The sequence below is a fragment of the Narcine bancroftii genome, chromosome 3 (genome assembly GCF_036971445.1).
Source record: "Narcine bancroftii isolate sNarBan1 chromosome 3, sNarBan1.hap1, whole genome shotgun sequence".
Classification (NCBI taxonomy): Eukaryota; Metazoa; Chordata; class Chondrichthyes; order Torpediniformes; family Narcinidae; genus Narcine; species Narcine bancroftii.
Window position 1 is genome coordinate 34,458,901 of NC_091471.1, and position 16,008 is coordinate 34,474,908.

A 16,008-nucleotide genomic window follows, 5' to 3' on the forward strand; every position below is an offset into this window, starting at 1 on the left:
CTGCGGGGATGGAGACGAGGAGGGGAAGCTGCGGGGACGGAGACGAGGATGGACGAGGAGGAGAAGCTGCGGGGACGGAGACGAGGAGGGGAGGCTGCGGGGACGGAGACGAGGAGGGGAGGCTGCGGGGACGGAGACGAGGAGGGGAGGCTGCGGGGACGGAGACGAGGAGGGGAGGCTGCGGGGACGGAGACGAGGAGGGGAGGCTGCGGGGACGGAGACGAGGAGGGGAGGCTGCGGGGACGGAGACGAGGAGGGGAGGCTGCGGGGACGGAGACGAGGAGGGGAGGCTGCGGGGACGGAGACGAGGAGGGGAGGCTGCGGGGACGGAGACGAGGAGGGGAGGCTGCGGGGACGGAGACGAGGAGGGGAGGCTGCGGGGACGGAGACGAGGAGGGGAGGCTGCGGGGATGGAGACGAGGAGGGGAGGCTGCGGGGATGGAGACGAGGAGGGGAAGGCAGCGAAGCTTTCATTTGGAGAAGACAGCGTCACGGATCGATCAGTTCTAAAACTTCGAGCAGCACCGGCCGCGTTCAAACAAAATTGGGAGGAGCTCCCGTGCTGGAGTTGGTGGTTTGAAACGCCTTTGCCCTCCCCTCCAAACCTGCTCACTCCTCTCTGCGCGTCACCGCAGAGGCTGAAATCTGATCTCCTTTAATTTTCTCCCTCTCTCTCTCGCTCTGCCACTGGCCGTTCAAGTCGACGAGCCCAGCTTTCGCGCACACACACAGAGACACCGCTCAGCGAGCAAACGACCGACGCAGCGCTTCTGGAAACCAGGGTTTCAACCCGGCGTGGAAAGAACTCCGCGGCTGAGCTCACAATCCAGGGAACTCTCTTTGAACTGGGCGTCCCGGGAGGAAGATTTCTGTTCCAACAACCCACTGCTCCGAGAGGGGACAACAGAAGAGTTTACATGAAACAAAAACAACAGAAAAAGAAAAGGTCCACAAACTGCTTAGCTCATCCCAGAAGCTCCTAAACTGAATCCAAGAGATTGCCATTCCTGCAGGCGTTGACAAGCAACCCCGACTTACTTTTCATTTCTGGGTTTCACGCTGGATTTACAAATGACTTGAATACTTTGAGCAAGCCTTTATTTTTTTCGTCTTCATCATCGCTTTAAGCCGCTGGAGAAAACCCTTGAAACTCTGCCGCGTGGACCTGAGGCATTCCTGAGTGAGTCGAAATTCGCACTTCTACTTGGAAACATCCAAGGGGTTTCTCTCTCTCTCTTTGCGCGTCTCCCGGTCAGTAAGAGGTTCTCGCTTTCTCCGTTTCTGTCTGCTTTGGTGGTTTTTTTTTTATTATTAAAGCAGGGTCGACCCGTTTGCCTTGCATTTTGCCTCGGAGGGGCTCTGAAGTCTGGCTGGAAGTGGGAGCTACTAGCGAGGCAATCACGGAGGTACAAGCTTGAGTTGGAGGAGGTCGGGAGGCTGTGAAGTCGCTGCACGTTTCCTGAATCCAGCAGGAAAGAGGGAAGTTTGGCAAAAAGGTCCCTTTGCCTGAATAGCGAGCAGAGGGTTTCTGTCTGACCGTGTGTGTGTGTGTGTGCATATGTATAATATTCATGGGCGTGCACACACTTATAAATCATGTCCTGTTGGGGCGAATTCTGAAAACCCAGCTGAGTCGAGCTGGTTGCAAACCCACAACAGGCAGAGAGAGTGAGAGATTACCCGCTGCATTAAGGATCCTGCAATATAAAGTTACCATTGGCGGTCAGATCTTAAAGTGTGCATCATTTTTCATTTGATCCAAGCCCGTACAAGTAATCGGAGAGCTGATGTTTTTTTTTAGGCTGGACAGCAGCGTGGACAGTTTTCGGCGCTGCGTTCGGTGATTTATTTTCCTGGCAGTACCCTACACCTCTCCCGTATAAACCAACAGCATACCTTGCAGAGTGTGGCTGGTGCACCTCTGCAAGCGGGACTGGGCAATGATTAACTCGAGTGGGTGAGCGGCGGGCAGGATCCATACTCTCACGATGGGGCGGCTGCAAGGTCCCCCCATTGATTTGTTTGCTGAATGTTACGGGGTCAGAACTGGGAACAGTAAACCGAGTGAGGCTTTCCACATTTTTTGTTGTTGTTTCAAGTTTCAAATTAAAGCGGTGACTTCTAAAATCCCTGTCATGTGAGTGAGATGCGGCTGTCCTGTCGGATTAGGGAGTAAATGAGAATATTGCTTTGCTCCCAGGTTGTGCTCCCCTGCATTGCTGAATGCAACGGCTAAATGCAATTTTGGAGTCTTCCCCTCACCCCATGGGCAACTTGTAAGCGAAAGGACGGAAATATTCCGGGAATTCGGTTAATTGTCATATCCCCAGTAGATGCCCCAAACACTTGACAGAATGTTATCCTCTTTGAACGCGTTTGTGTCTGTGCGATGAAGTTAAAAGTTTCGCCCTGGATTTGAGAACTTTGGAAATTCATTTGCGAAAGCTTAATGTTTTTTTTCAGAAATCAAACATGCATTTCCAAATTTCTTGACATATGAAGGGCATTATGTCATTAAAATATCTTGCAGCTCTCTTCCCCTTCGCCCTCATCGCGAACTGCCCCAGCGTGGATACATTTAGGATCGTTTCGGTCAAGCCCTTCTAGTTACTGGATGTATATATTATCAGCCCTGCGCTGGGCAGAGGGGGACACTGCCAGGGAATCCCGCTGCGCTGCATGTCGAGTCCGTGCGTGTCTGGAGGAATCCGTGGTCCCCCTTCCTAAAAATCACCGCCAGCTTGTTACTGGCGAACCCCCATCGGGATCCCCGTCGGAACAGGCTGGGGAGCCCTTGTTCCTTCTAATGCTACTGACCTTGGCGATGCCCCGTGGACAGCAACTGTCCTGTGTACGAGAACTAAATATGGGTCCCGTCAACACGTTCATTGGTGTAAAGGGAATGCAGATGTTGCAACCAAGAGGGTCGCAAGCCACTTGGTCGATCTTCAGTACCTCTCAAGAGAAAAATCATGCACTTAGTCATGGGAGGCCGATATAGTTTGTGATGTGCACTGCTTTCTGAATTGAACTTTCAAAACTGGTAGAGGAAGAAATATTTTAAAAATGGAAAATAGACATACCTGTGAAAAAATTCAGTGCAAAATACTGTATTTATTAAAAGAAGTTTGCATTTTCACTGGGAGTGAAAGACTTTGGGACCCTCTTTTGGAATAATCTGTTACATATGGGCTTAAAGAAGAAAGTCTAGTCGCTGTGATTGTAGTTTAATACACAAAAGTGCTGGAGAAACTCAACAGGTCACGCAGCATTCACATGTTTTATATAAATTAAAGATTATCGCCATGGGCAAAAGTACTATGGACAGATGTACAAAGATTCACACTTGTTGCCACGCAGGTACACAAGATACAGCAACTGCAATAGTATAAATGACATTACCACAATAAGCCAAGACAGAAAAAAGTTAATAAGCAGAAAAAGTAGACAAATAAATATTCACAGCTGCAGTTGGTGTAAAACTGAAGTGAGGTTTCATCAGTGCAAATGGTTCTTTAGATGGTCCCGGAGTAGTGTTATGGTAAGGGTAATTCAGGGAGTTCAAGAGGCTGATTGCTGTTGGAAAAAGACTGGTCTGGAACCCAGAGGTGGCAGTCTTCATTCACTCTGAAGGCAGCAGCGAGAAGAGGCTGTGACCAGGATTATGGAGATCCTTCATGATGTTGGCTGCCTTCTCGCATAGATTTGCAGCAGTTTACATTTTTAAGTTTCAGGAGAGCCATGTCTTTCAAGTTGGAAAATATATATTAAGAAACTTGTGAAAAGGGAGCTCAGTGTTGGAGGAGACTGAAGACCTATTTAATATGCTCTGCATATTTCAACTCCCTAGTGTCGTATTCAGCTTTCTGATTACACAGAATGCCATTCTTCCTGACCTACAGTGCACTCCTGTGAGGCACTTTCTACAATATTGTACACATTTGCGAGCAGTGTTGAGAAGTGAGGGTTGTGTACTGTAAGTGAAAAAAAAGGCATATGTGTCGAACTAAATTCTGCTGTAGTCACAAAAATACGACTGTTTGTGGTACCTGAGATTAATGACACAGGCTGCTTTGAGTTGAGCTGGTAAATGAATAATTAACCAGTTAACAGCTCACAATGTTTGGAAAACAGCTAAAGAATCACAGGATTGTAGAGTGACGCACCTCAGAAAGAAAACAGTTGGCAACTGTACTGTTGGCTAAAGGCAACTTTCCAGGGGATGAATAACAAGCAAATGAGTTTTCGTTTTAAAACATGACTATATACGTACTGTAAAAAGTGAAGGATAATTTGGCCCTTTCTAATAAGCTCCACATTACTGATTTGTTTGTTATTTTGCAAATGCTTTTTCAGTTGAAACAGGAGAGGACTTAGTGGATAGCATTTGGAAAAAATGTCATCTACCAACACCCTTTATTTATTATAGGCTTTTCAAACAAAAGTACAAACAGTCACCATTGGTGTTGCCTGACGGTACAAGAGAAAGTGAAGCAAAAGAGAGTCTCTACAGAGTCACCAAGTGCCCATGGATTCGCCTCCAGCCCTCCTGCAACCTCTGCAGTTGCACGGACTTCTGTTGATTCATCGGCAACCTGAGCTCCAAATCTCTGATATGATCAGGAAGCTTTCAGCATCCGAGGTCCTGTGGGAGCTCTTCTTGCCCTCAGCACCCTCTTGAATCCCGGTTTCCGGTACCTAGTTCCCCTAAGCCCTTCTCCAAGCAGCCTATGCGTGCCTTTCGACGATGTCACCCACAGCCTGTGTGACTCCCTCAACCACTGAGCCCCTCGCTGGCCCCTTGCCATGGTCACCTCCTCTGCTTCTCCTTCTCAACTGGGGGATGTTTCGTCCATTTCAGGTGCGCTGTGCCAGCCCGTGGCTTCCCCGGATGGAGTCTGCAAATCCTCGTGGCCGCTGGTGAGCACAGGTGCCGCCATCTTGGGCACAAACCCCGCCGCTGCGGGTCTTGAAATAAAAACACCGTTTGCTCCTTTAACAGGCTGTTAAATCGGACTGGGTGGTTAAATTCTTCGGAGCTGCAACGTGCCCCATTTTCCCAGGTCCACAACAGCGGCAGCGCTGCCGTGGCAGCAGGCTTCGGCAGCACCACCATTTTTCATCAATTTAACAAGTACACCACAAAGAAAAATGTCCCAAAGAAATTTTTGTATGTGAGGATGGCCTGACGATTTCAGATATTACCACGAGTTCCAAATATCCTCTGATGAAGGGTTTATTACACGGTTCAAAGTTTTAGTAACATTTAGTCATATCTTTTCTTCATTTGCAGCTTCCTTGATTTGGTCGATAGTGCTACTGACAGTCTCAGCCCATAATGGGAATGAGCAGCTGCATATATTTTAGTTCTCCCCTGCTTTATCGGACAGAACATATATCAGGCAGTTTTCCTTTTGCAACAGAGAAATTATCCCTTTTTGTCTAATTGTGTGTGTAAATGGAGGAAGACATCTGAGCCATATGTGCTCACTAAAAAAAGATAGCGGTTGTGCTCGCTTCTATACCTTCCTCTGGGATTTCGTTCCGCACACTGACAGCCCTCTGAGTGAAAATGTGGCTCTCAGGCCTCGCTTAAATCTCTCCCCTCCCACCTTAAACCTGTGGCCTCTAGTTCCAGAATTGTCTATTCTGGGGCAAACGAACTGTTAAGCGTTCAATTTATCCATGCCCCTCGTGATTTTATATACCTCTGTAAGGCCACTCCTCAGCCTTTTGTGCTCCAGGGAATAAAGATCCATGCTAAACAGCCTCTCCCTATAACTTAAGCGCGTTCTGGTAATGTGTTGGTGACGGAAAATGAATAAAGATAATGTTGGTAAAAGATCTGAGAACTACCCGCAATGAACTGAAGGCTGTCTTTACATTTTGTTGTGGTTCTGCAGCAACTTGTTTCTCCTTGAATCATATAGACAGGTAATGATACTTTCAGGAACACCATTGAGCCTGAGGGACTATGCGGCCTTTGCTCAGAGTTCCTCTCTCATCGTACTGAGTAAGCGCAGCGCTGAACACATTCCAGACCCGAACAGATCTTAGAAGACTAAGCCCAAGTCCCCAAGTTTCACTGAGTCATCTGCTATTGGATGAGGTGTCGGTGGGCGTTTTATAGCTCGGTGGATGGAGAGATGGCTTTCTGTCCTGATGCCTTGGCGGGGATCTGGGCCAGGATGCAGAGAAAGGAACAGGGTGGAGGGGGGAAGAACTAGGGAAGCTTGTGTGTTTAGAAATTCGTTGCATGCAGGTTGGGCTCAGCAGGGGTGCCTATACTGCATAGACATCAGAACTTTGCTGACCTGTCAATCAAGATTCAATTTATTATCATAGTAATAAAACAGTGTCGATTACATGAAATTTCCTTTTGCCTGCTGCAAGGCAGACAGATTCACCACTGACAGGAATTGCCTAAGCGCCTCTTACAGTCAGAGAGAGAGAAGCAAAAGAGAGACCCCCCAGAGTCACGGGGTGTCCGTAGATTCGCCTCCAGCACTTCCACAGCAACACAGAGTCCAGTCAAAACCATTGGCAACTGAGCTACAGATCCAAACCTTCGATACAGTCAGGGACCCGTCAGCGGCCTTGGCACCTCCTCGCATCCCGGTTCCAATACCTGGTACCCCTCCAGCCAGTTTGAACCAGTTTCCAGCAGTCCACTGCCTGGCGCGAATCTCCTGACAGCACTCTCCAGCAGCCCACACACAGCATGCACTGGTCCCTCAGCCGCAGAACTTCCTCACTGGTCCACTGCCTCGGTGATCGTCCCCGCGGGTCGTCTCCTCCGCTTCTCCCTCTCAGACAGTGCATGATCCTCCCATCCTCTGGTGCCCTGCTTCAGTGGTTTTATTTGAAATCCCGCGATCGCGGGTCTGCAGTCCCTCGTGGCTGCTGTCAATTAATACGTGCCGCCATCTTGGGCACAGACCCGCGATCGTGGGATTTCAAATAAAACCACTGTCATCTCCCTCAACGGGCTGTTCAAAGCGTGTGCGGAGCCAAGAGCAATCGTTTGGGCAGCTGGACGCCGTGGGAGCGCTACATCTCTGCTCCCCACGGGTCCGCAACAGCGGCAGCGCAGTCATCTTCTTTAGCAAAGGCATGGAGGGAAGAAAACGATTTAATCCAGGTAGGTGAAACTGATTTGACAGATTCAATATGAAATGGGGAAAAAGAAACAGGTAAAACTAAGACCGTGTATGCTTAAGAGGTATCCCAGAATACCTTATAACCGGTGAAGGATTTTTGCAGTTATGCTACATTGGCTTAGCTACACATTTATATCGACTGGATCAAAGGATCATTCAGTGGTTCTCTATCTTTTTCTTTCCACTCACATGCCACTTTAAGTAATCCCTATGCCATCAGTGCTCTGTGATTAGTAAGGGATTGCTTAAGGTGGTGTGCGAGTGGGAAGGGAAAGGTGAGAATTACTGCTCTAGACCCAATTGTTACTGAAATATTTTGCTTGAGAAAAATTGTCATTGGCCCATTTCCTTTGGAGATTTGAAACCGTGCACATAACGAGTCAATTAGGAATGGTTAAAACAGTGTTTTTCAAACTTTCCTTTCCACCCACCTTAAGCAATCTCTTACTAATTACAGAGCATCTATGGCATAGGGAACACTTAAAGTGGGTGAAAAGAAAAAGGTTGAGGATCACTGATTTAAATCATACTGTGGTTCTCAACTGTTTTTTTTTATGTTATAGGTGCTGTGTGGTTAATAAGGGATTAGGTAAGGTGGTATGTGAGTGGGAAAAAAAAGGTTGAGAACCATTAGTCTAAACCCTAAGGTTGGACATTGCCCTTACCTGAGAGGACATTATCCTTATCTAAGTGCCTGCCTGCTTCTTTGCTTATACAGCAAAACCCCTGTTATCCGGAATTCGAACAACCAACACGCCTCACGCAACCGGCAAAAAGTATTACGGAAAATAAATAGGTAAAAATTAAGGAAATTTAACATTGACGTGCCTCACCATTAGTTCACCATTCAAGCAACACGTAACCAGAAAATTTACTTATCCAGCATCTACCAATTCCCATAGATTCCGGACACCAGGGGTTTTATTGTACTTCGGAGAAGGGCTCAGGCCTGAAATGTCAGTAATGTATCTTTACCTCCTTTGAACACTGAGAGACCAGCTGAGTACTTCCAGCATTTCTGTGTTTTTATTACTCTTATCTGAGAATGGTAATGATCAATCAGATTTGGTGGTTCACGTTTTGACCACATTTCTTCAATCGTTTAATTAAATCTAACAATATCTAACCATGCATGACGAGTGATTTATTGGGAGTTCTCATGAACTGACATTAAGTTATGAAAGTGTTTCTTAGTGACTCACAATAGTATCTGAAGCCTGTGGCTGACCTGGGATCCGTGACTGGCTTGTACTCATCTATCTGTGATAACAGCATCACAACTTAATGTTTCCAGGCCAGTGAAGGAGAACCATTAACAACAGACACATGCATTTAAATAGCACCTTTAACTCTGAAGGACATCTGCAGCCTCCTTTCCCCCCGGTCCTGATGGTTATCTAGCGGCCCCTGCTGGAAGGTGTTTGGGGACACTTGTAATCAAGTAACGCCGCGCATTGGCAGCAAGTTGTTTCATCTCCATTGGTCTGTATTGGTTACTTTCTACTTCTGAGCAAACTTGATTAATCCTTCTCCTTCGATGTGCTTCACTATTTCTCCTTTTCAAGCAATGATATGATGTTGACGAGCATCAGATAAGGTTGCAGCTGACATCAAAGAGTTCCTCTCTAGGCTGCCAGCATTCACTGTCTGGATTGTGGAGTGCTTCTGCTGGACACCAAAGGCCAGTGCCAGAGGAATCCCTCCCTCCTATAATGAAGAGGCAAATCCTACAACAGAGGATGAGGGAAAATTCAGAAGGAAATACTGCAAAGGAATCTTTTCTTCAGGCCATTTGTGCCTGCTTCTTGGTTAGAAACTCAAGCCGAATCTGAATCACAAGTTTATGACATTTTTATTGCAAAACAAATACAGGGTTGCATCTCTGCTCTGTGTAAGGATATGTGATACATCAGAATATGATTTACATTTTGGTTCTGGTTTTAAAAGATTTTTTTTCTCCCTCCAAGCTTTCTTTTAATCTATTGGCTTGCTACCAATTATGGAGAAATATTGTGTGGGTCTGAATCATTAAAATCTTTCATCTTTTGATTGTTTACTTAACGTTGAATCCATCAAGCCTCTTATAACTGGATTTATTCAGGGAACCTGACGCCCACAGAATACTTCCCTTTCCCCAACTCATCCTTTACCACTAAAGAAGACATCGCTCTGCCCTTCAGAGTGGTGTCACTTTGTGATAACGCTCCACACTTTTGGATAGAGAGGTAACGTTATCATTCAAACACAGAGCCCTGAGTTCTCCTCGGGGGAGGGGGGGTGGTCTTTGTCACTTAACATTATTTCAACAAAGACAAATTAACTGAACTGTCATCTCATGGTATTCCATAGAATTCGTGATACCAAAGATAGCTATCATTAAAACAGTGAAATGGAGTAAACCAAGGAAGTCTGTCGACAGCGTGATCGAAATAAAAACACAATGCTTGAGAAACTAACCAGGCCAAATAGTGTACTTTATATAGCAGAGATAAGGATATATAACCAATGTTTCAGGCTTGAGCCTTTCATCGATATAGGAGTAAAATTACCTCCTGTCTGTGGGACTGTGCTCCTCCTCCTCCTCCTGCCCCTCCCCCCACCATTTTGTTCAGGCACCTGTCTACATTTTGCTCACACCTTGATGAAGGGCTCAAGCCCCGAAACATTGGTTATGTATCCTTATCTTTGCTCTATAAAATCTCACCATCAGACCATCAAACTCCCCAACAGCAAGCTCAACCAGGGGCTCATTTAAGAACTCTTATATTTGCACTTCATTGACCTTTTTTCTCTCTGTATTGCACAGTCAGTTTGTTTACATTTTTTAATTTGCTTACATGTGTACAATTTTTTTTACCAATAAGTGGTAATTCTGCCTGCCCCGCAGGAAACAAAGAATCTCAGGGTTGTATGTGATGTCATGTATGTACCCTGACAATAAATCTGAAATCTAAACTATACTGTTTGACCTGCTGAAGTTTTCCAGCATTGTGTTTTTATTAAAACAGTGAATGCCTTTCATAGGCATGTATTAAGATGGACAAGGTGTTAATGGAATTGTGGAATCATTGCAGTATGGAAAGAGGCCATTTAGCCCATCATGACTGTGCTGCTCTCTGCAGAATCAATCCAGTCAGTCTCATTCTCATAGATAGAAATCTATTTTCTCTTCTCAGCATTTGTCCATTCCCTTTTGGAAGCGATGATTAAATCTTCTTCCAGGTTAGAAGTGGTGATAACGTCTTGTGTGAGAAAAGTTACCTTGGCTCTTTGGCCAATCACATTTGGAAGTCTACAGAATTTGTTCATGCTATCTCTCTAACAGTGTGCTTGGTCTGCCCTCAGCCTTCATTTCTTGCCTCTTGCTGGAGACGCCATACTTTCTAATTTCTAAAAAGCAGGGAGGTGTTCTTTTATGTGGAACTCACCATATCATACTGTTCACATTTATCAATGTGGTATGCTTGGAATATATGGGTGCATTCAGGAGTTATTTCAAGTTATGCCAAGAAACCAGGAAAGACGGCTTCACTGTATGAATTTATCAAACACTAGTGCTGTATTTTGGGTTTAAAAATTACCTAAGATACATGCCACACAAGCTAATGTTTAGCTTCTACTTGTAAAGGCTTGGATAAGCAGGATGACAAGTGCCAGCCAGCATTGGGTTATTGTTAATTGCACTGATCATGTTGGATTCCACATTTAGAAATGCTTGCAAAAGGCAAAAAAAAGTTTGAAGAATATCCCATTAGTTCAGATTGTGGAAGTCAAGGTCACCCACAAAGTCCATCCACAGCTGCTGTTTACTGACGCCTACTGGAAAGGCTGCTTGAATGGGCACTGGTGAAGACGGTTTAGAAAACCATTTAAATGCACCCTATCTAACATTGTAAACAAAGAGGGGCCATTCAAATGAGGTAACACCAGAAACCCTGGCATATTTCTAGAGAATTGTGGTGGGAAGTATGCTGACCGGCTGCATCATGGTCTGATATGGGAACACCTGAGCGTAAAGCCCTCCAAAAGGTAGTGAACACAGCCCAGGACATCACAGACAAAACCCTCCCTACTATTGAGTACATCTACAGGGAACGCCGCCATTGGAGGGCAGCAGCAATCATCAAAGACCCACACCACCCAGCATACGCTCTGTTCTCACTGCTTCCATCAGGAAAGAGGTATCGGTGCTATAAGACTCACGCCATCAGGTTCAGGAACAGATGCTACCCTTCTACCATCAGACTCCTCAACAATTTCTTTTCCTCAGTATTTACTGAGGAGAAGCTATATTGAACTGTGCAGGGTAAAGGAAACAAAGGGGGTAAATATGGAGACTATAGTGTTTAAGAAAGAGGTAGTACTGGAGCTTTTGAAACATATAAAGGTGGATAAGTCTCCAGGTCCTGTCAGGATTTTCCCTAGGACCTTGAAAGAAGTTAGTGAGGAAATAGCGGAGGCTCTGGCAGTGATTTTTCAAATGTCATTAGAGACGGGTATAGTGCCAGAGGATTGGCGTGTTGCACATGTTGTTCTTTTGTTTAAAAAGAGTTAAAGGAGCAAGCCTAGCAATTAGTAGCCTGTAAGTTTGACGTCTGTGGTAGATAAATTGATGGAAAGCGTTCTTAGAGATAGTATATATAAGTATCTGGAGTGACAGGGTCTGATCAGGAACACTCTAAACGGATTTGTGCGTGGAAAGTCATGTTTGACCAATCTTGTTGAATTTTTTGAAGAGGTGACTAGGAATGTTGATGAGGGTAGAGCAGTGGATGTTGTCTATATGGATTTCAGTAAGACCTTCGATAAGGTTCCGCATGGGATGTTAGTTAGGAAGACTAAGTCCTTGGGTATTAATTTGGAGATATTCAAATGGATTTAACAGTGGCTGGAAGGAAGGTGCCAGAGAGTAGTAGTAGATAATTGTTTGTCAGGATGGAGGCCGGTGACAAGCGGCGTACCTCAGACTTCGGTATTGGGACCGTTGTTGTTTGTCATATATATTAATGATCTGGAGAATGGGGCGATAAATTGGATTAGTAAATATTTAGATGATACACATATAGGGGGAATTGTGGATGATGAGGAGAGTTTTCAAAGATTGCAGAGGGATTTAAACTGTTTAGAGGAGTGGGCAGAAAGATGGCAGATGGAGTTTAATGCTGATAAGTGTGAGGTGCTTCATTTTGGAAAGAATAATCAAAGCAAGACATATGTGGTAAATGGGAGGGCATTGAAGGATGCAGTGGGGCAGAAAGATCTAGGAATAACGGTGCATTGTTCCCCGAAGGTAGGAGCGCATGTGGATAGGGTGGTGAAGAAGGCCTTTAGTATGCTTACCTATATAAATCAGGGTATAGAATATAGGAGTTGGGAAGTAATGATAAAACAGTACAAGCCATTGGTGAGGCCAAATTTAGAGTACCGTGTGCAGTTCTGGTCACTTATTTATAGGAAGTATATTAACAAGATAGAGAGAGTGCAGAGAAAATGTTGCCTGGGTTTTAGCATCTGGAATGTAGAAGGCTGAGAGGGGATTTGATAGAGGTGTTTAAGATAATGAAAGGGATAGATAGAGTTGATGTGGAAAGCTTTTCCCATTGAGAGTAGGAGAGATGGATACAAGAGGTCTTGGGATGTGAGTTGACGGGCAAAGGTTTAGGAGTAACATGAGGGGGAACTTCTTTATTCAGAGAGTGGTTACTGTGTGGAATGGGTTTCCGGGAAAGGTGGTGGAGGCAGGGTCAATTTTGTCATTTAAGAAAGAGTTGGATAGGTATATGGATGGGAGGGGGATGGAGGGATATGGACAGTGTGCTGGTAAGTGGGATTAGAGGAGGGTAGTACTTGGATCAGTGTGGACTAGAGGGCCAAATTGGCCTGTTTCCATGCTGTAATTGTTATATGTTATATAAACTCAATCAGAGACTCATTTAAGGACTCTTACTTGTGCATTTTATACTGATTTTCTTTGTTCTCTCTGTATTGCACAGTTTATATTCATTATCTGTTAACAGTTCTTTGTTTGTTTACCTATTTATGCTGTGTACAGTTTATTTTTTGCACAACCTATTCGTGGTAATTCTGCCACGCCTGCAGGAAAAAAGAATCTCAGGGTTGTATGTGATGTCATGTATGTATGTACTGTGACAATAAATCTGAAATCTGAACGTTTCCAGAGCTTGTGGAAATGTTACCCAGTGAACACCGACTGAGTGGCAATGAATCCATTCACCGAAGTCAGCATTACAGAATTAGAGGAGCTTATTCTGGAGTGGTGAGTTTCCCTGGGATCACCAGTATTCACCCGCGCCCTCCCCCCCCACCCCCCAACCCCACCATAAGCATGATTATTCCAACCCATAATTCTTTCTTCTTCTTATCTCAGTTCCATTTAAAAATTAGCCATATGGCTCGAGAAGTTACAATTATATGATGTTGTTTTACATTAATTGCCAACCAACATTTTAAATTCACATTAGCTATTAAACTAATCCACTCGACTAGAACACTTAAGAGGCTCTGAAACTCTTTAGATACAAAAGTTTGTTTAGATTAGGAGTGCTTTTCGCCTGGGTTTGTTAATTGGTAATAATCTCATGCTGTGAATCCTGGGGGATTGGATCTTTGTCAATAAAGATCATATTACATCCAATAAGATAGTTTTTAAACAAAAATCCTGCATAATTTATAATGCAGTTGTGAAACCGTGCAGAAGGTATTTCAAATATCTGCTGTGGGAAGCTTTCGTAGTAGGAGTTTTAGATAAGACTTGTCTGACAGAAATGGCTCTAGAGAAAGGATCACTGAGGATTAAACATTATTTCGGAGTGTTTGAATGGACGATTCCTGGAAGAGAGTTCTTGTCAATCCTTACTTCATTGCCAGATCTCTGCTCTTAAGTAATCTGTAGTGGAGCTCACTGCAGGAAATCCCAGGACAAAGAATCATGTCACTGACCTCAAGTATAGGTGCCGTGGTAGAAGGCTGCGGAAGAGATAAAGGAGCCCTGAGAGCGACAAGACAGGCCACTGAAATGAGCAGATGGCCCAAACAAGGGAAGACAAATGTGCCTCTTGCCGAGTGAGACAGGGGACTCTCCTGACTCTATGGAAACAGAGACAAGACACAGCAATGGAAGACTGTGTGGCTTCTTTGCAGAAATGCAAAGGTCGAGTTTCATATGCAGCTGAAGAATCTTTGATGTGCAGATTGGGATTGTTTATTCTCTGAATTAATGCCAACTGGAGCACCCAGGGTTTTGTTTTCTTTAATGACAAGAGAGCAAAGTCAGCCCTGGATATATCCTGTGTTTTGCTCATCGGGTCCCTTGGATCAAAAGTAAAAGGGTCATCCCATTTCCATCTAACCTCTTCATCAGCCCATTGGGTCTTGATCCCACATTACATCCAGTTGTCCATGAATTCTGCCTGATTGCTTGAGCTGCTTTCAGTTGCATTTCAAAAGCACTTCAGAATCAGAATTTATTGTCATGAACAAGCCACGAAAATTTGTTTCGCAGCAAACATTCATATAAACCACCATACAAAATAAATAAAAATAGTGCAAGATAAAGAAAAAGACGAGTAAGATAATGTCTTTGGAATCTGATGACAGTGGGGAAGAAGCTGACCTTGTGCTTGTCTTCAGGCTCCTGTACCTTTTTTCCCCCGATGGTAGCTGAGTAAAGAGGATATGGCCTGGGTGGTGGGGGTCCTTGGCACATCGTCTCATGTAGATGCCCTCGCTGGGGTGAGTTAACGACTCTAGTTTTTTCCAATCATGTACGTTGGCATCTCCGTACCAGTTAGGTAAGTATTGTATTGTATCTTCAGTAAGATGAAGGCGCTGCCAGGGCCGCTGTAGCGGCAGCGCTGCCACTAAGGCGGACCCTTGGGGAGCGAGGAAGCGGAGGTACAGTGCTCCCGCGGGGTCTATCCACCCAGTTGACTGCCGTTGGCTCTGCACAGGCCTTGAACATCCCATTAAGGGATATGACGGTGGTTTTAGTTAAAATCCTGCAACTGTAGGTCTGCGCTCAAGGTAGCGGCTCCTATTAATCAGAGGCAGCCATGAGGGGCTGCAGACTGGGGGGGAGCAGAGGACTGGAGCAGGGCACCAGAGGACAGGAAGATCACACTCCGTCTGAGGAGGAGAAGCGGAGGAGACTGCCCAAGGGGACGGTGACCACAGCGACAGAGCAGTTAAGGGGTTCTGGAGCTGAAGGACCAGTGCATGCGTGGGCTGCTGGCGACTCGAGGCGAGGAACCCGTGGAAGCTGTGGGCTGCTGGAGACTGGCTGAACTAGCTGGTGTGGTATCAGGTATCGGAACTCGGAACCGGGATATGAGGAGGTGCCGATGGTGCTGAGGGGTTCCCGATCATGTTGGAGGTTCAGACTGGACTCTGAAGCTGCGGAAGAACTGGAAGTGAACCTACGGACACTCGGTGACTCTGGGGGGACTCTCCTTTGCTTCTCTCTCTGACTGTAAGAGGCGCTTAGGCAATTCCTGCTGGTGGCGAATCTGTCTGTCTTGCAGGAGGCAAAAGGAAATTTCATGTAATACGACACTGTTTTATTACTATGACAATAAATTGAATCTTGAACCTTGATAGTGATGCAACCAGACATAATACTCTCCACAATACACTTGTAGCAGTTTTTGAGAGTCTTTGGTGATATACCGAATCTCCTCAAACTCCTCATCGACATGGATGTTCCTGTGAGGTGGTGCCTTGAGTATTTTGCTATTTTAAGACTGCTATATAATAGATATTGGAGTGGAAGGGGAAGGGTTTAAGGAAAGGCTGTAAGTGGTGGGCTAACAATTGTGGGGCTCAGTGGGCA

At 45.4% G+C, this 16,008-nt stretch overlaps 1 protein-coding gene across 7 annotated transcripts in view; it reads left to right on the forward strand.

Moving 5' to 3' along the window:
- The first annotated feature begins 492 nt into the window (after nucleotides 1-492).
- LOC138757061 (fibroblast growth factor receptor 3-like) overlaps nucleotides 493-16,008 on the forward strand; it is a 165,011-nt gene continuing 149,495 nt past the window's right edge. For 4 of the 7 annotated variants that reach the window (XM_069923758.1, XM_069923759.1, XM_069923760.1 and 1 more), the window contains exon 1: nucleotides 13,348-13,437. In XM_069923758.1, coding sequence (XP_069779859.1) covers nucleotides 13,382-13,437 — 56 coding nt within the window. In that variant the 5' untranslated portion in view covers nucleotides 13,348-13,381. Of the gene's footprint in view, nucleotides 1,252-13,347; nucleotides 13,438-16,008 lie in introns of those variants that run through there. The other 3 variants (XM_069923764.1, XM_069923762.1, XM_069923763.1) reach the window with 2 other exon arrangements.